The 20,883-nt window shown below is 37.4% G+C and overlaps 1 protein-coding gene across 1 annotated transcript in view; it reads right to left on the bottom strand.

The window, feature by feature from the left end:
* NFXL1 (nuclear transcription factor, X-box binding-like 1) overlaps nt 1-20,883 on the bottom strand; it is a 75,361-nt gene that overhangs the window by 6,509 nt on the left and 47,969 nt on the right. The window contains exons 17-21 of the mRNA XM_006894162.1: nt 19,626-19,792; nt 10,800-10,869; nt 3,211-3,315; nt 1,579-1,665; nt 733-786 (exon numbers count right to left, since the gene is read on the bottom strand). Coding sequence (XP_006894224.1) covers nt 733-786; nt 1,579-1,665; nt 3,211-3,315; nt 10,800-10,869; nt 19,626-19,792 — 483 coding nt within the window. The remainder of the gene's footprint in view (nt 1-732; nt 787-1,578; nt 1,666-3,210; nt 3,316-10,799; nt 10,870-19,625; nt 19,793-20,883) is intronic.

Here is a 20,883-nt window from a genome sequence, read left to right as displayed (position 1 = left end):
CTGGTATTCCCTGCTTTCAGCCAAGATCCATCTAACATCAGCTACAATATCTCTAGTACTACGACCCCTTCTAAACCCAGCCTGGACTTCTGGTAATGTAGCATACTTCAACAAATCACAGACTATCTAGCAACTCTTCATTAAAGAATAAGACAAATGTACTAGCTTAATAACAACTTGTGGAATAATGCAAATGTACATGCTTAACAACTGACCAAAAATGTGGCACTTCAAAACCCCACCAAGGAGCACTTTGAGAGACAAGTCTAGATATCCACCTCCAAAAAAATCTTAGCAATGAAAACTTTTGGGAGCTCTGTTCTACTCTGAAGCACATGGCACTATGTAAGTCAAAACCAACATGGTCTGGTAAATAGCACGCATTTGTTGCACACAATCTGCAAATGGGTAAAAGAAAACGAAATACTTTCAGACAGGTAAGACATGACCTCACACCACTTAACCCTCACCCTCCCAAAAAAAGTTCACATTTTTATGACTGGTCAATAGATCCAACTGAAAGGAAACTGGGAAATACAAAACAGCTGAAAATAAGAGCTCTCATGTCCCCTGAGAAGATAGACCAGTCATGTCTGGGAGAAGTGAAGGAACTATGTCATTTTCAGTTTAGGTGAGGGTCTACTGCTCCTCGTGTACTTGCTATATACCTAGTTTCCACAAAGACTGACAAAAAGGCCAGGAGATCTAAGTACGGATATACTGTTGAGATACCTGTTGCCTTCGTTTTTCCTCTTCAAGAGCAGCTTTGGTTTCTGCTTCTTTCATCTGTTTATATACATTTAAAAGTAAATTAATGCTGTAATTATAAAATCTTAAAATTTTACCAGATTCCCCTAACTGTAATAATTTTTTGAGAGCTTTGTATCAGAAATCATTAAGAGAAAAGAAAATGTTATACTGAAAAAAGTCACTATCTAATGAATTTAGCAGGAAAAGAAGTATCATCTTTTAGTAACATTTCAGTTTAACATCTATGAGTTACTATATTTCTAGACAACTACTAACTACCACTACTTCTCTAAAGTAGAAATGGATCATTTGCCTTTAATGTCCTAAGTGGAGTCCTTATTTTTCAACAAAATCAAGAGTTTAATCCATTAATTAGGTTGATAGAAATAAACAGTGAGACTAAAGAAAAAAGTGAACTGGGGGGTTAGGGAGAAAAATGGGCAACAATTAAGAATGGAAATCCAAGTTTTCTGTAAACTTTCATTAAAATATCAGTTTAAAAAAGGGAAAAAAGGTACCCCAAAAAACCTCTGAAATATCTTATTTTTGTACCATTTAAATCTAAATTTTCAGAAGGCGTAGCTCATGGTATGATTAACAATTACGTCCCCAGTTGAGTATACACATTAATTGATATAGCAGATGGAAAGCCAGGTAATAAAAACATGCCAAGATTCTTAAAAAGTCTGTATAATTAGGATTTTGTTACAAGAGCAAAGAGACCAAATTTTAAGTTATGTTTTTAATAGGCACATAGAGAAACATTAACTGCCATGTAATAATAAAGCACCATTAGTACATTACAAATGATATTTAAGAAAACATTACCTCAGATGCTTTCCGCTTCATTTCTTTGCATGTTGCATCACATTCTATTGAAACCTGATTTTCTCGTACTTTATTGCACTGCAAATCCTAAAAATAATCCAAATACTAGATTTTAAATAAGGATTTTCTCAAAGCCCTAATTGTATGTCATTTAAAAAGCAAAAATTCTCAATTTTAATATTAAATCCTAATAAACATGACTCAGAAAAAGGTCAGGTGTGCACATTCAAATTCAAAAGTTACTGACCCAGGAAAGTATACTAGGAGCTGTGAAAAGAAATGAAAAGCAAAGTACCAATAGAAAATTCAAAGTATTTGTTGGATGGATACAGAAGAAGAGTGAACCCTCTAAGGGAAAGAATAAGGACGCCACAGGAGAAAGCAGGGTTCAGATCCACTGTTCATGGGGTCGCTAAGAGTCCTACTCAACTTGACGACTCCTAATTACAACTAAGGGAAAGAATTTGAAGAGAAGAAAAATGAATACAGACACAAATTAGGGAATGCCCTTAGAAATGCAAAGGAGGAAAACACCTTCAAAAAACCCAAATTGAAACAGAGTAATCAATTAAGAAAGGAACCATGTTAAAGGAGTCAAAATTGTCAACAGGGAGGTCAAGGGAAATGAGAACTAAATCAAAAGTCCATTAGGACACTGACATTTGAGAACTGAATGGAGCTCTTTTTATCATGAATTCTGTTGAACAGTTTCTTCCCATTATCCTTCCCATCCTTTGTTTTTGACCTTTATTCTTCCATTGCTACTTTCTTTCTTCCACTGCTGTTGAGCTGGGACCAGCTCACTGATGACCCTCTTGCAAATTTCTGGGGCTGTGAATCTGTAAATCCCATGGGATGGGAACAGCCATCTTTCTCCTGAGGAATCACCAGTGGACGTGAACTGCCAGAGATTTGGTCAGCATCACAACTTTCCAGGGGACTACACCACTGGAGTTTCCTATATCACTCTTTCATCCTAAAATGACTTCTGAGTTTGAATTTGAATAAAACTGTGCAAATGAGGTGTACATTTTCAAAGCAAAAATTTCAAAGGAACACACTAATGGCAAAAACCAGTATCACAAACTGCAGCAATAAAGGTTAAATCTAGATCATTTCTTAAACCATTAAATTCACTTCATCATTCATATTTGATTTTATCTAGAGCACAGTTAATTCTATCCAAAAAGGGGCAATGAACTTGATTTCAACTTAATTTTTCTTCTTGGACTGTAGAAAACTGAACTGCCAAACTGATTTACAAAATAAGGAAGCTCTTGTAGCCTAGCAGCAAACTTTCAAAACTGATTTATAAAATAAGCATTTACAGAAATGGGTATTTTTAACACATTGCTGCAAATGACGGTAATTCATTGGGGAAAAAAATGTGTTTCTAGGCACGGGTGTCAATTTAAAAGTGTGCGCCAACGTGTTAGGATAACAGAATTAATACTTCGGAATAACATCAGAATATTGGAAAGGATAGTTCTAATTTTAATAGTTATAAATTGATTCTAAGAAATAAGACTTTAAAATCAAAAGGCAAAAAACAAAGAACTATGAAAACATACATACAAAAAATTTTAAAACATAATCCACAAAAAAGCATTTTTAGTAAGTTAAAATATTTACCTTTTTTATTCTTTTGCAAGGACATCTAAGTTTTACCTTCTGATTACAATTAAAGGGGCATTCACCCGGATGACACATCTCTTTGCATCTATGACCACAAGGAAGCTATAATAAAACCAAATGAAGCATTTACATTATTTCTATATTGGCCATACCATCTTTGTTCCCCCAAAACTATAAGATAGAGTATATCACCGCAGGGTCAATTAACCATAGCTAATTTGTGAATCTTAGTTGTGGTTGTTTTTGCTGGGGGGGAGGGGAGGGCTGTATAAATTACACAAAATAACACAAAAATGTTACATATTTTCCTCTACTATAAGGGTATGTAGAGCACATCTGAAAACCACTGCTGAAGCTAGTTATAGCCATGTGATTAAGTTTTAGTCAATAAAACATAAACATAAATCATTTGTGTCTTAAAGCATTTGAAAACATGCACTCATGCTCTATCCTTGCTCAGGAAATGCTGACATCTGGAGCAGTAAGGGAAAGCATATGTCAAAGAGAACAAACAGCACTGCTAACTTAGCTTTCTGGGTGAATCCACAATATTCACAGTAACCTACATGCCCTGCACTGTCCCATGAGAAAATCTTCCTTGTGCTTATGCCACTATAGTGTTGTATCTTATTAAACTTGCTTAAATTATATTTTAAAACATCTATTCTAGCCATTATACATTAAGACATAGTCTTTATATAGCCAGAACTCAGTAATTGCCAAGATTTACGGTGTTCCTTGTTTTTAACAAAAACTATATTCCATTTTGTGTTCCATTTCAATCCCAATGAGAATTACTCTCCTTATAAAGCATTAAGCTTGTACTACAATATCTGTAGATAAAAACCATCCCATTATCAATGGCATTATTATTCAGTCTTCCGTATTCTAAATGCCTTGTCCTCCATGCAGTGTCTTCCATATTCTAAACACATGTTCTAAGACAAGTTATTAACTTGGTTAATATTCAGATAAAGCTCTAAAGTTTTATCCTCTTTATCGCCATTTTATGTACAAACAATTTGAGTGACAAGATGATTAAATTAACACACCCAAGTAAAAAATAAGAAAGCAACATGTGGATAGTAAAATCAGAAATAACTCTAAAAATTTATAGATGCAGCTCAGTGTAAAGGTGCAATTCTTAGTGGGATCTTTGTACTATCACTTAACTACAATACAATCCAACAGTCCAAAAGACACAGTGCGCAGGCCGTCCCAGCTTGTGTTCTAAATTGGATCAGGTATATACAGTTCTTATTTAGATGAGCAGTCACCTCGTGTACAATTTCTAGTCTCTGAAAACCCACTAGAGCGCACCTATCAGTCAGAAACAACTCTACAGCAATGAGGTTTGTTTAGTGCAAGATAAGGCTTATTTCATATTGTATGTGTAGCCAAGTAAAGGTTACTGTGATGAAGAATTTGTTTCAATCATTTTAAAGGAGGGACATTTATATAGCATTAAAGGGCAAGTGGGAAGTTGTCCTTAAACCCAAAACTCTATATTTATCAGAGAATCAGTGGGATTAGAAGATGATCAAACTATTCTTATAGCTCTGGCTTTCATTCACATTAAATAAGCATGGAATAACTGCTTAATAGGGAGCTCTAGTGGTGAAGCAACTAAGGAGTTGCACTGTTAAATGTCTCTGATGGTTCAAGTTGACCAGTATCTCCAAGGTAGAAAGGACAATCTCCTCTTGCAAAATTTACAGCCATGGAAACCAATGGAGGGTCATTCTGAGTAATCCAAACACCTGGGCAATAAGCTATATTAGTTAATTTCCTAGTAACAATCAGGGAACCAGGTATAAGATACAAAGAAAGAGAAAACGCAGTCTCAGCCCACAATACATAGGGAATGGGCAAGAAAGGGGGGAAAAAATATTATCAGGGTATCAAAATTTGTCACAATTTTATATTTTATCTTTCAGCATAAAATAACCACTCCAGCTTCAAAAGATCTGACGTAGGTGATCCCAGATCAGTGATGGTATTACCATCACAAAAGAACGTCATTTACAAGAAAAAATACAAAAACAACCCTTTCTACTGCTGTCAAGTTGATTCCTACACATGGTGACCCTCCACTGGGTTTCTGAAGCTGTAAATTTTTACAGGAGGAAGCTATTTCTCTCTCATAGAGTGCCTAGTGGATTTGGACCAACTGATGGATTGGGGAAAAAACCTGACTTTTAGGTTAACAATCCACTCATTACACACTATGCCACTAATGTTCTTAAAAAGCTTACTAGAAATTTTAATTCTTGGGCTCCTTTCCAGACTTAGAATATTAAAAAATATGGTGGGGTACAGACTTTCGTTCACAGGGTCACTGTGAGTGGCCTATGACTCAACGGCACTTAACAACACAGAGAGACCAGTTGGCCTAGTGGACGGAAAGTGATGCTACCAAGCCAAAGGTGGGTGACTCTGATCTGCAGCCTTCAGGTCTGTTTTTAATTGGATTTGTTTCAACATTCTTGTAGGTCATATAGCCCTGATGTGTGGACGTGCCATACGGAGGCAACATGTGGTTGCTGTGAAGCTGAACACTGTGACACTGATGGGTCAAAAGCGGTAACGGTTACCCATGGTGGACAGTGTTTGGTGGAGCTCCCCGATTAAAACAAGCTTGGAAGCAGAAGTGGCATCCACTTCCATACATAGCTTGCTTCCAGAAATCCTATGACCCTGGAGAAAGGATGAAAGTCACGCAAGTGTTAAAGCACTCCTTAACAGAAAAAAAGGTAGGAGGCATCTCACTCCCTGATTTCAAATCCTACTACACTGCTGTGGTGGTTAAGACAGCATGGTACTGGTACAATGACAGACACATAGATCAATGGAATAGAATTGAGAATCCTGAAATCAGCCCATCTACTTGAGCACCACAACAAGATAAAGGTAAATAATCCAACTGAAAAATGGGCACAGGATATGAACAGACATTTCACCAAAGAAGACATTCAGATGGGCCAACAAGCACATGAAGAAACGTTCAAAATCCCTAACTCTAAGAGAAATGCAAATCAAAACAACTATATCATCTCACCTCAGTTAGAATAGCAAAATTTAATAGAACAGCAAACAACAAATGCTGGCAAGGTTGGGGAGAAACTGGAACCCTTATTCGCTGTTGGTGGGAGTGCAAAATGGTGCAACCACTGTGGAAGGCGATAATGGCGCTTTCTCAAAAAGTTGCAAATAGAGATACCATTCGACCCAGCAATTCCACTACTGGGAATACACCCCAAAGAGACCATAACTGACATCCAAGCAGATATATGCACACCCACGTTTACTGCAGCTTTGTTCACCATAGCAAGGAGGTGGAAACAACCCAGGTGCCCATCCACAAACGAATGGGTAGAGAAGCTGTGGTATATTCACACAATGGAATACTACGCTGCATTGAAAAACAAGGAACTCATGCAAGATTATTCAAAATGGGTGACCCTGGAGGACATTATGCTGAGTGAAGTATCTCAGTCACAAAAGGACAAATACTACATGGTACCACTGTTGTAGAATGGGACTGATAGCAGGGTTGGGGTAAGACTGAGAAAAACTGGATAAATTATGTATACTGCATTGAAACAGATGAGGGAGAGAATAATTTAAAAGCGATATATGATAGGATATTATAGTTATCACAAGAGTCCAGAATTAAGGGTCCATAGTGGAGTGTACCTGGGGTGGTGGGAGGGGTGTGTGGGGATTGTATACCAAAGAAAGAATTTTTCTTTTACTTTTTCAAAGAGAGGAGCAAACTGGGGGTGAGGGGGGAGGGAAGGAGGCCTGGGCAGGGAGAAAAGAGCAACAGCGAATGAATGGTAACCCAAAATCTCTGTAAATGTTCATTAAAATGATTAAAATTTAAAAAAAAAAAAGTCATGCAAGTGTTGAGGACTTTTCATTTATAGTCGCTATGAGCTGCCTACGATTTAATGGCACTTAACAATAACAACAACAGTAATCTATATTTGAGTGAGCCCCAGAATTGATTTTGACAATCACTACTGAGTAACCTTACCGCAGAAAGAATACATTTTACTAGACACTACGAATATCAGCTATTAACTCTTAGATCATTTCAAACTATAACAGTGACTGAGATTTTTCCAAGGCTAAGTATTTCTTTTTCAAGAAAATCTAAGACACGACAGAAATATTACAAAGCTCCAGAATGGTTCAGAGAATCAAAAACTCACACACATGGACAATGAGGAGTAGATTAAGCATTAGGCTACTAATGAGAAGGTCAGTAGCAAAAATCTCCAAAGAGGCAGCCTGTTTCTGTTAAGAATTATAGCCTTGGAAACCTTGCTGGGGCAATTCTACTCTGTACTACAGGGTTTGTTTTGAGTTAGAAACTACTTGATGGAAACAGGTGGAATGGAGGACAAATTATTAAGCAGTATCCATTCTGATGGTTTAGTGGTAAGGAGCTGAAGTCCCAACCTAAAGGCACAATGTTCAAATCTACTAGCTGCTCCCAGGGAGAGAGATGAGCAATCTCCTCCTATGCAATTAAAACTGCCCATGCAAACCTGCTGAAAGGTTAACTATGAGTTCTGACACAACAGTTCATAACATCATTACCCACTCATCTATTCTATCAATATAACAGCATCACAATTTAAGCAGTCAAAACAATGCTTACACATTAAAACTATTATACACCAATGAGTTGGAATCCATTCACAGCTAACCCTACAGCAGGCTTTCCGAGAATGTAAATCACATGGGAAATCATATTTCTCCCAATAAGCAGCTGCTATAAACTGCTTACATTTGAGTTGGCAGCACAACTCCTTACCAACAGGCCACCAGACTGAAAATGAGCAAACTCTGTATTTAGTGGCCATGCTTCTAACTGCTAAGGCATACCAAGTTGCAATATCAGATGAAAATGAATACATTCTCAACCACCTATTACCGAGAATCTGAATTTAGACAAAACGTTTTTAGCAAGGAAAATGTAAGAGTTGAATTCAGAAAACTAAATTTGAAGTATTTCATTCTTCTATTGTTTTGACAGTAAAACCAGGATTATAAAAATAATCTGATTTTGTTTCAAATGGTCTCTATTTTATAATTTATAACTTTTAAAAAATTCCAAGGTTTAATTTCCAACAATTCTAAAGCAAACATTAAAAGAAAGGTAGTTAAAACAGTTGTGAAAAAGAATTATAATTTATATTTAATAACAGATTTCTATATTTAAGAGTTAATTTGTCATTTCATCCTATCTCTAAATAGGATTGAAAAATTGTCTATCTAATGCTAAGATAACCGAAATACCGCAAACAAATGGCTTTAACAAAAAAAAAATTTATATGCTTACAGTTTAGGAGACTAGAAGTGTGGGTTCAGGTTGCCAGCACTACTCACCCACTGTTGTTAAGTCAATTCCAGGCCATAACGACCCCACAGGACAAAGGAGAATTGTGCTATAGTGTTTCTAAGACTTAAATACTTATGGAAGCACACTACTACATCGTTCTTCTTTGGAGCAGCTATTAGGTTTGAACTGTTAGGAGCCATGGACTCCTATCCACCGGACCACTCAGGCTCCTTATGCCAGCTCTAGGAGAAGGCTTTCCTCTAGTTGGTTCTAGGAGGTCCTTGTTTCTCCTGAGCGGCTCCTCCAGACAATCATCAAGATATCTGGCATTCATTTTACATCACTTCGGTTTGCTGGCTTTCCTCTAATCTAGGGCTTCAACCCAGTTCATCCCAGTTGATCCCTTGCTGAGAATTTGCATTTCCCCCAGACACACTGAATCAGAAGACAAACTGCATTGGGTAAATCTGCTGTCAAGGACTTCTCCAGAGTGCTAAAGAGCAAAGATGTCAGTCTGGAGACTGTTGAGCCTGATCCAAACCATGGTCTTCACAATTACTTGCTATGCTATGCATCAGAGAGCCAGATAATGACTAAGGATGACAAGAAGCATCAATGCCTTTCAGTCATGGTGCTGGAGAAAACTGAACATACCATGGACAGCCAAGAGAACAAACAAGTCTGTCCTGGAGACGGTAAAACCAAGTCATTCCATGAATGTAAGGATCTTGAAGCTCTGTCTCACATACTTTGGGCATGTTACCAGAAGGGAGCAGTCCTTGGCAAGGGATATCATGCTTGGTAGAGTGGAGGAACAGCACAAGAGAGGAAGACCCTGGACAAGACGGACTAATACAATCACTGAGATAGGTGTGTCAGAAACAGTACAGACTGGCTCAGGGCAGGGTGTAGAGCTGTTTACATAAGGTCGCTTTGAATCGCAAGCAACTCCATGGTACATTAACAACAAACATAATGAATCATAATGTTCATTTTACCTGGTGATTTTTTTATGTACCTAAGATTCTTATGTGTATAAGAACCACCTGGAGACCCTTTTAAAACTATAGCCTCTGATTCAGAATATACAAGTGGAAAGGCAAATTCTCAGGAGGAGGATAAGCCAGAAAGAACTGGTCTGAAGTTCTAATCTTTTTTTATATCTCAAAAAAGACTCACTCAAAATACAATGTACATTAAAGTGGCACAACGAACATTACAAAGAAAACCTACTCCCAAAGAGGTCTATATCCAGGCACTAATCAAGGTCATGATTTCTATCACTTATTGGGGCAGGGGAAGACTACAGTTTAACCCATAACCCTGCCTAAAGACAACAAATCTAAAGAAAGGCATACTGCTAGTATATCTGCAAGTTTAAACACACACTTTTTTTGGCATGTCCACTTAAATCAAGTAATTTCCACTGTCCCATCCACACTCTGGCTAGCAGTGAGAAGAATGGGAATTCTAGAAACCCTTAATAGTGCTCCTGCAAAAACCTATACCTAGAGTGAACAGAGCAGAGGACCACTGCATGGTTTAAAATTCAGAAAGACTGTGTCAGAGTTGTATCCTTTCCCCAAACCTATTAAATCTGTATGCTGAACAAATTACTTGAGAACCTGAACTCTGTGAAAAAGAATGTGGCATCAGGATTGGAGGAATTATCAATAACATTCAATATGCAAATGATACAACCTTGCTTGCTGAGAGAGGACATAAAACACTTCCTGCAAAAGATCAAAAACTAACCAAATGGATTATATCTCAACATCAAGAAACTTAACCACCAATAAATAAAGAGTTCTTGATCTGTTTATATTTTAACAAAAATTCTCAGTGGACAAAGAGACACCATGATGAACTCTCTATCTGAACTGCCTATGAGCAAAGAGTTCTTGATCTGTTTATATTCTAAGCCTGTATCACATTTTGGGGGCTAAGCATTAGAGTAAAACTGGTATCTTTATTATTATTTTTCTTAAGCTTCTAAGAAGTTTATTTCTACTTCTAATATGCCAAAATTTCAAAGTGTATCCACTTTACCTATAAATGTTACACCCTTTGATATCAATCACATTTCAAACTAACTTATTGGTGGGTCCAAAACCAAAATGAACAAAAACATCCCAGAATCAAGATGAGGTTGACCAAATAAGGAAAGAGAAAATCTAAATCAAAAGAAACCATGAACAAGGAATATATCCTAAAAGGCGCCACTAACACTTACCTCTTTAGGGCACTGATTTTTACAGCAACTTAGGAGGTTCTTTTCATTTATATCAGCTGTGGTTATTTTTCTGAAAATAGAAGAGGTATGTTTTTTATGACATTTATACCAAAGTAGGACATTTAAAACAAAGTTTATTTTATGGCACAATCATTAAAAAAAAAATTTCACAATTTTAAAAGTCATAAAATTATTTTAGTTATTTCATTTTCCTCAACAGTGTTTTGAATTGTGTCACTGTCTGTAACAGTTATCTTCAAATTATTTAACTGAGTTAACTCACACCATCCACCCTTTATCTTCAATCAAATATCAAATGCCAAGAGCTATGGATGCAAGAAGTGAATATGAACAAACACAAAGTATCATCTGTGCCTGGCCTCCCTTTAATACTTTCTATTAGTAGTAGCTCCCCTTACAAACCAACCATTTCTGTTCTGAGCTTCCTAAAGCATGTAAATGTTTCTGTGTAATGTCAAGTCAGAACTGACTCAAAGCTGACCTTCCAGCAGGTTTTAAGAGGCAATAAATCACACAGAAGGAGACTGTCCACCTTTCTCCCACAAAGCAGTGGTGGATTAGAATTGTGTGTCTTTGAGTTGGTAGTGCAACTCCTTACCACTAAGTCAAGGCATCTAAATAGGAAATTAAAATAAGTGGCTTAATCTCTTCAAATTAATGAATTTAAGCTATTCAGTAGAAAATGCAATAAGCTTATTAGAAAGGCACCCCGCCCCTGTCCCTGCTGACCCTCATCAGTTGTTTTTTCAGAAGCACTTAATGTAAGAAATCAATTAAGATCAGGAAGACATTCCATTTGTGCTGTTTATACATGATTAGTTTGTAATTTTTAAAAAGTCACAAACATAAGGCAATGAAATAATCTAATAAATTGTTGAACAAAACACAATGGACAACCAATAAGTAAGAGGGTGGCACAATGGCTAAAGTCCTCTGGATGATAACCAAAAACTCAGCAGTTCAAATCCACTAAGGAAGAAAGAGGTGGCAGTTTACTCCTTTCAGTATTTATAGTCTTGGAAACACTAGGGAAGTAGTTCTACTGCTACTATGTACTATGGTTGTTGTTAGGTGCCATCAAGTTGAGTATAACTCATAGCAACTCTATAAACAGCAGATCTGACCCTGTCCTATCCTGTGCCATCCTCACAACCTGACACACTTGAGCTCATTGCTGCAGTCATTGAATCAATCCTTTTCATTGAGGGTCTTTCTTACTTTCACTGACCCTCCACTTTCCCAAGCAAGATGTCCCTCTCCAAGGAATAACCTCTCCTGGAAATATGCCCAAAGTATGTGAAATGAAGCTTCACAATCTTTCCCTCCAAGAAACACTCTGGCTGCACTTTCTCTAAAACATACCTGGTTTGTTCTTTTGGCAGTCCATGGGATATTCAGTGCTCTTCTCCAACACCACAATTCAAAGGCATCAACTCTTCTTCTGTCATCTTTAATCCTTATCCAGCTCTCAAAGGCATAGCAAGTAATTTAAAAGGCCACAGCCTGAATGAGGCATACCTTAGTCTTCAAACTGACATGAATGCTTCTCAATAATTTGAAAAGGTTTCTGACCACAAACTTTCCCAGTGCAGTATGTCTCCTGATCTCCTAACTGCTTGTACTAAATGCAATGATTATGGATACAAGTCAGATGAAGTTGCTAACTCTGTCCTACTGCTGTTGTTAGGTGCCATCAAGTCAAATATGACACACAGAGACCCTATGAAGAGCACAACTAAACTCTGTCCTATCCTGTGTCATCTTCATCATCTCTAATACACTTGAGTCCACTGCTGAAGTCATTGTTTCAGTCCATCTCATCAGGGGTCTTTCTTTCACTGACCCTCTATCTCTACAAGCATGATATCCCCTTCTAAGGAACAGGCTCATCTAGCTACATGCCCATCCTTGCCTCTAAAGAACACTATGCCTGTACTTTTTCCAAGATATGCCTATTTTATTCTTTGGCAGGGCATGGGATATTCAGTATTATTCTCTAGCATCATAACTCAAAGGCATCAACTTTTCTGTTGCCATTACTATCTCTTTGATGAGTAGCAGGTGACTGAAAAGACCATAGTCTGAATCAGGTGCATCTTGAGTCTTCAAATTGGCATCACTGCTCTTCAGCATTTCCAAAGGTTCCTTGACAGCACACGTGTCCCACGCAATACACTTCCTGATTTCTTGAATGGTGGTACTGAGAGTTGTGCTGATTGTTGATCCAAGGAAGATGAAATCATTGACAGCTTCAATCCCTTCTCCATGTATCCTACTGTTGACTGTGGGTCCTGTAGCGAGGACCTTTGTTTTTTAATGTTGAGATATAATCCATATCGAAGGCTATAGTCCTAAATCTCCTGCAGTAAAGCGTTTCATACCCTCATCACTTTCAGCTAGCAAATTTGTGTTATATGTATAATGCCTAATCATATATTCCTTTTAAGCAGTTCTTTTCCTCATCTGTTCCAATGCAGTGTACATTATCTATCCGCTCTTATCCTATTCTCTTCCCAAGCCCCTATGTCAATCCTGCTTTGTACCAGTGCTATGCAGTATTTGTCCTTTTGTGACTGAGATCACAAAATGTTTCATTCAGCATAATGTCCTTTCACTTATTCTTACTTTCTTGTTTTTTCTTCAACAGATAAGTCTGTTAAAATTTATTATTAAGTCAGTCTTTACAGTTGTTTCTGGCAGGTGCTACTGAGATGATTCTGACTCACCATGAACTCATGAGACAGAGGAGAGCAGTCCCATAGTGTCTTCTAAGCTGCAATCATTAGAGAAGCAGATTACCAAGTCCTGCTAGTAGAACACTGTGAGGTTCAAATCTCAACATTCTGCTCAACAGCTGAGCATTTAACCATTATACCACCAGTACTCCCGATCAATTAAAACCATCATCTTAAGTAAGTATATTAAAGTAGCAATACTCTTAATATTTAGAATTTCCTTGACAGAGTTTCACTGAATATAACAACGTTCTCTTCTGATTCTTTCAAAAGTCACAAGTATTTTCCATTTTTGTAAGTATGGGTGGTCCTCGTTGTACTCACAGTGACTAGAATTTTGTTCTAGTTACTCTATAATTAATGATTTATTAACTTTCAAGAGTTCCATCTTTTATGTATAATTTCTAAAAAAATGTCATAAAGCATAAAAGGAAAACATTTACTTGTGTAATAAATCATGGTAATAAATCACAGAGTTAAATATAAATCAAATTATCAAGATAAATAACAAGACTGAAGAATTCTGTATAGAAACCTATCTCTTCATCTGTACAAAAGGAAAAATAAATCCTCAGTGGCTAAAGTAACAGGTGGTTTCAATTTAAATGTATCCACACTTCCCATAAAAAAATCAGACAGCTCTTAATAACAAAAGCGTGCATATCCCCTGACTTCAGAATAAACAGAGATTTCTTTCAAACCTCAAATTATCTCTAAGTAGGGGAGGAAGTCTTCAGCAGAGGTCATGCTCCCAGCTGCAAGTCCTCACAGGGAGCTAGAGTGACAAAGTAGAGGCAGTGGTGGTTCAGTGGTAAGACTCCTCGCCTCCACGTGGGACACTTGGGTTCACTTCAAATGCACCTCATGTGCAGCTATCACTCTGCTGTTAGCAGATGTCTGTGCACTGCTATGAGCAGAACAGGCTTTCACAGAGCTTCCAGCCTAAGAAAGACTAGGAATAAAACCTGGCAAGTAACTTCAGAAAACTGGGTTAGGATTTGGGAACTCGGATTTCAAAGCTTTTCACCAGTATTAGAATTGATGAAACCAGTTTCATATGACTAATTAGAAGAGGTCATGGCACTATGCATATCACGACTAATGTCAAATGGATTTTAGCTGAAAACAACAATTGCCAGAAAGATGCCTATTTGTGTTTTAATAAGTGACGCACCTGACTGTGGATCACAACAAATTATGGCTAAAATTGAAAAGACTGGGAATCCCAAAACACTTGGCACGTGCTCACATGAAATCTATACCTACATCAAGAAGGTGCTGTCCAAATACAGCAAGGTTACACTGCCTGGTTCAAAGTCAAGAAAACAGTATATTAGGGATATATCCTTTCTCCATACCTTTTCAATCTATATGCGGAAGAGATTACTTGAGAAGCTGGACTTTATGAAGAATGTGCCATCAGGCCTGGAGAAAGACTCATCAACAACCTGCAACATGGAGATGACACAACCCTGCTACTCTAACTGTGGAGGACCTGAAGCATTTGTTGCAGAAGATCAAGGACTGCAGCCTTCAGTATCGACCGAAGTTTAACATTAGTAAAACAAACATCCTCACCACTGGGCCAATAGGCAGCACCATGATAGAAAGTGAGAAGACTGAGGTTGTTAATAATTTACTCAGATTCCATAATCAACACCATACCCTTGGTACCAGAAGTCAGGAAATCAAAAGACATGTTGCACTGGGAAAATCTGCTGTAAAGGACCTCTCCAGAGTGCTAAAGAGCAACGATGTCAGTCTAGAGCGTAAGATGCATATGATATAAGCCATGGTTTTCTCAACTGCTTGCTATACATCTGAGAGCTGGTAAATGTCTAAGGATGACATGAAGCCTTTGGGCTGTGGTGCTAAAGAAGAATAATGAACTTTGTATTGACTACCAAAAGAACAAAAAGATCTGTCCTAGATAGGGTGAAATAAAGTTGCTTCTTGGAGGCAAAGATTTTGACACTCCATCTGACCTACTTTGGCCATGCTATAAGAAGCAGCCAGTCTTTGGAGAAGGACATCATGTGTGGAAGGGTAGAAGGTCACACTGTAAGAGAGGATGAGATGGACGGACACAGTCACTGTGACAATAGAGGCATTTGTGTCAGAGATGGTAAGGTAGGCTCCTGATAGTGCAGTGTTCAAAGCCATTATTCAAAGCATCGTTATAAACTCAACTCAACTCTACAGCATATAATAGCAACTATTAAGTTAGCCCTTGGTTAGAATATGGAAATGTGAACTTCAAGACTTTTCACCATTACCAGCACAGATAAAAAACAGTTTCATAGGACTAAATATGGTTATGCTGAACATCTATTTTCCTTTTCAAAGTGGAAATTTTGGCATATGGCACCAAAGACTACATAAATAATAAGAAAATCAAACCCACTGTTATTGAACTCATTCTGGTTCACAGTGATTTTACAGATCACATTAGAACTGTATCTATGGAATTTATAAGGTGGTAAATCTTTATGGAGCAGACTCTTAGATCTTTCTCTCAGGTGAGTTCAAACCACTGACCTTTTGGTTAACAGCCCTTCACTATGGTACGAAGACTCCTTGAACCTGAATATCTAAAGACTCTTCCTAGCTAACACTTCACATCTGGTATTACGTGTTGCTAGGAGAAATACGCCAGGAAGGAGTTCGTGTGGTACAATGTGCTAATCTTGTGCTGTTAACTGAAAGTCAGCTAATTCAAAGGAAAGAGATGAGGCACTCGTCTACTGTAAAGGTTTACAGCCTTAGAGATACATTAGAGGGTTACAATGCATCAAAACTGATCCAGTGGCAACTGGTTTGGGTTGACATGAGGTTAGTGCCCAGAGAAGGACATCATTCTTGTAACAGTCAGCAAAATAGAAGATGATCTTCAATGAGATGGACTAACACAGTGGCTGTACCAATGGGTTCCAGCAGAGCAGTAACTAAAGATGATGAAGGACTGGGCAGTGTTTCATTCTGCCATTCACAGGGTCCCTATGGTTCAGGCTGACTCCACTCTAAAAGGGATTTGCTGAAAATCATGTTCCCTTTGCTATACCAAGTCATAACCATTACAGTATTTGTATGCTGAGTTTTGTGAGTCTTACTGTTGGCTTTAAGGGACTTCTCCAAAGTACTAAGGTGGAATAATGATGTCTGTTTAAAGACTAAGGTGTGCCTGATTCAGGCCAACATCTTTTCAATCACTTGCACTTGCTGTAGTGTTGAAAGCTGGACAATGAATAAGGATACCAGAAGAATTAACTGATGTCTTTCCATTGAGGTGCTAGAGAAGAGTACTGAATATCCCATGGACTGCCAAAAGAACAAACAAATATGTCTTGGAAAACGTGTGATCAGAATGTTCCTTAAAAGCAAAAAAGACAAAGCTTCATCTCCTATACTTTGGGCATGTTGTTACAAGAGGATATTCCTTGAAAAGGGACATCATGCTTGGAAAGGTGCAGGGTCAGTAAAAGAAAGGAAGACAATAAGAAAGACTGAGACAGTGACTGCAGCAACTGGCTTGAGTGTGTCACAGACTGTGAGGATGGCACAGGATAGGACAAAATTCAGGTATACTAATCTATTCATAGTGTCGCTATGGGTAATACTCAAATTGATAGCACCTAATAACAACACATCACTGCTAATATAAATAAGTGAAGGAGAAGGGAAAGCTACCTCGTACATTAAAATACTAACTAGAAATGTAAAAGGGATGAGGAATTTAGAAAACGAACATCTGGTAACAAAATTCAACCAATTAATACTAAAATCATCAATGAACTAGTACACTAATATGTTAAGGGTGATGAAGAATTGACTATTTACATAGTGTCAATTTATCTTTCCACAAAAATATATTCATTCCAAAGAGAAAAACAGTAATTTCATAGTAAAGAAACCTGGTGAACACCAGAGCCAAACAGACAGCATTTTAACCAACATCACCAGTCATTTAAAGGAAGAGGAGGAAAAAAAAAAGATCTCTAAGTATAAATAAAAGTCTCAATCAATTATGTTCAGTACCTTAATTTTAAAGCAACATTTCAATCTGTATTTTATAAAAAGGGGAGCCTTGGTGGTGTAGTCTATAGAGTTGCACTGCAACAAATCCATAGGTGGTGGTACATCAACAGATCCAAAGAATAACGATGGTCAGCCTCCTAACATGCAATGTACAGCCTCCAAAATCCTATAGAGGTCAGCTATGAATCACTTCTAACTTGACAGAAATAAGTTTGAAGAGTTTTTTTTAAAATATAATTTTAAAAATAAGATTTCTAGTTAAAGAAAGATGACCGAGCAACAATGAATGAATGGAAATCCAAAATCTCTGTAAACGTTCATTAAAATAAAATAAAATAAAATTTAATTAAAAAAAAAGAAAGAAAGATGACCAAAATGTTCCAAGGCTGTAAATTGTTACTGAAGAGACTGTCCACCTTTCTTCCATGGAGCAGCTTATTCTGACCTTTTAGTAAGCAGGCTGAAAACCCACACAACACATCACCAGGGTTCCCTCTATTTAGGAATTGTGTGTATTAAGTCAGAAATGACCCATATCTGCATCCAGTGAGCTTTCCGAAGCAGTAAGTGACATGGGCGAGACTGCCCATCTTTCTTATCTCAGAGCAGCTGTTGATTTGAACTGTGTATTTGTGTTCATAACACAATTTATTATTACCTCTAAGCTACCAGAGCTAGAAGCTAAAAATTAGATAAAGAATGCAATCTAAGATTGGTAAAGCTGGGAATATGAAAAAGGGAATGTAGGTCTGGGATCACTCACTCAATCTCTTTCACCAGTATTGTTTGCGAATATTGCTAAAATGCCTTCCAAGCTCCTTCTATAACATAGCTAAAGCTAGAAATTAGAATACTTTCTTTTCAAACTTTTAAAAAATAATTTTTACATCTGAAAAGAAGTCAAATGCACTGCCATTTCAAATTTAACAAAGCACAAGTCTAGAGTATAACTGACAAAAACAAACAATACTGTGAATGGGCACTTTTCAAAATGCAATAACTAAAACCAAAAAAGCACCATATTCCCAATTTTAATTTGAGTAAACTGTATTTGTGCTCTGGTGGCCTAGTGGTAAGAAGCTGTGCTACAATTCCAAAGGCACGTGATTCGAGACCACCAGCTGCTCCAGAGAAGGCTGGGCAATCTCCTCCCATGAGATTAACTGCCTTTTAAAACCCGCCGGAGGGTCATCTACAGGGTCAGTTCTGACTCTGTGGTAAACAAGCAGCTCTATTTATGACAGGCCCCTTTACAGACTTAGAAAAAAATAGAGTTGAGAAAGTTAGAACAGTTAGATCACAAATTAAGCAGAAATTGGACTTTTCCCCTCCATAATATAATTTACAAGTGAAATGTACATGTTTTTAAAAGATAAGCTGATCAGAGCCTTGTATGATAAATGTTATTACTGCAAAATTTATAATTAGCAATGGTCTAACTTTAAACTAAAATACACTAAAAAAATTGTGCTGCATAAAAAAAAAACTATGGGCATGGCAATTTTTGACGTAGCAAAATTCTAGTTTGTCATTGTTATTAAAATAGTAACACTGGGGTTTTGGTTAGAGTATTTCTCTTCCATTTAAAAAGTTATACAACTTTTTCCTAACAAGTTTTTATGCAGAATCTTCAAGTGGAATTGTTCTGCTTGGCCCCAGGGTGGAATAACGAGAAGGTAAAGTGTATACTATACTTTTCCATTCCAGGTTTCACTGGAAAATCTAGGGCCCCTACTGGCACAGTTCATAAACAGTTATGCAGCTAGCCAAAAAATGACTGGAGATGGGGGGAAGAACAGGAAAATTGAACACTGCATTGGAGCAGATGAACAGAGGAACTATCTGAAAGGAATATATGATTACACATATGTATGATAACAATCTGGAATAGGAGGACCTTGCAAAGTATCTGGGGGGGGGAGGAAGGAAAATGTGCAACAATTAATGAATGCAAATTTAATCTTTCTGCAAATTTTCAAGAATCACAATAAACCCCCCCTTTAAAAAAAAAAAAGTATTTCTTTCATCCACTTACCTACACTCTACATACAGGCTTGTGATCTTGCAATGACATTTTATTCTAAGCATTTGCACACAAGGGGGGCATTCTCCAGGGTGACAGGGCAAAACACATGGATGAGGACAACCCAGTGGCCGTGATTTAGAGCATCCTTCTTCACAATGAAGACATTCTGGGCCAGCCTGATAAATAGGAAAATAAATCACCTAATTACAGAAGGCCAATATATCTACTTAGTACACTTATGAAATTACTCAATTAGGGAAAGAAGAACAGCCAGCTACTTAATATATTGAATATTCTTCAATATAACTAAAATGGTGGTGTTCTTTAAATGAAATATATTCAAGATAAGTTACTGAGGTATCTGTCACCTCTAATGTTTAATAATTTAACCAGTGTCAGAATCTACTAAAGAAGATTCAAGATTTTTACTGCAGGATACATACATGAGATATTAAGTCAAAGGTCTATAAACATAGATGTTGTTGTTGTTGTTGTTGTTGTTGTGTACAACTGAGTTGAAACCAACTCACAGCGGACCCTTCCCCCCCAACTTTCCAGAGGCAGTATATTACACAGGAGATGGCCCATCCCCCTCCCGCAGAGCAGCTGGTGGATTCGAACCACATGCCTCTGGGATTGCAATGCAGCTTCTTAACACTAGGCCAGCAGTTAAATATTTTACTATCTGCTAGAGTTTACATTAAAGAGATTTTATATTCCTACATATATGTTATAAATCAAACTTCTTTAAAACTTTTTTTATCTAATTAAAATCCTACTTGGAATGAAATTTCTATTACATTAAAGCACACAGTATTATTGTACAGCATGTCTTAAATCCATCTCTTTCAAGATAAAAAAAGAGATTAAACAAGTAATCAAGTAGAAATAGTGGAAGAGAGATGCCAAGTCACGTATCACCCAACAATAGCAAGCTCTCCCTAGATCAAGTGCCCTGGATTCGGACTTCTCATAAGAAAAGAAATTGCTGTTTGGAGAAGCCACCACTTGTGGTACTTCTATTTCAGAAGCAATAGAGAAACAGGACCTAGCTCTGGTAGGCCAATCTCAAAGGTCAAGCCTCTGTAGCAGTTTGAGTTCACCAGCAGCTCTTTAATAATTATAAATAAAGAGGTTATGTTTTAGAACACAATTATGTAGTTGTTGTTATGTGCCATAGAGTCGCTTGCAACTCATAGCAACCCTATGTACAACAGCCCTAAATTCTGCTCTATCCTGTGCCAATCACACTGCCTGACACACCCAT

Source organism: Elephantulus edwardii, unplaced genomic scaffold (genome assembly GCF_000299155.1).
Source record: "Elephantulus edwardii isolate Elephantulus edwardi_28Jun2011 unplaced genomic scaffold, EleEdw1.0 scaffold00137, whole genome shotgun sequence".
NCBI classification, from domain to species: Eukaryota; Metazoa; Chordata; class Mammalia; order Macroscelidea; family Macroscelididae; genus Elephantulus; species Elephantulus edwardii.
The sequence above is the reverse complement of the archived record's forward strand: the minus strand, read 5'-3'. Positions and strand labels throughout refer to the sequence as shown.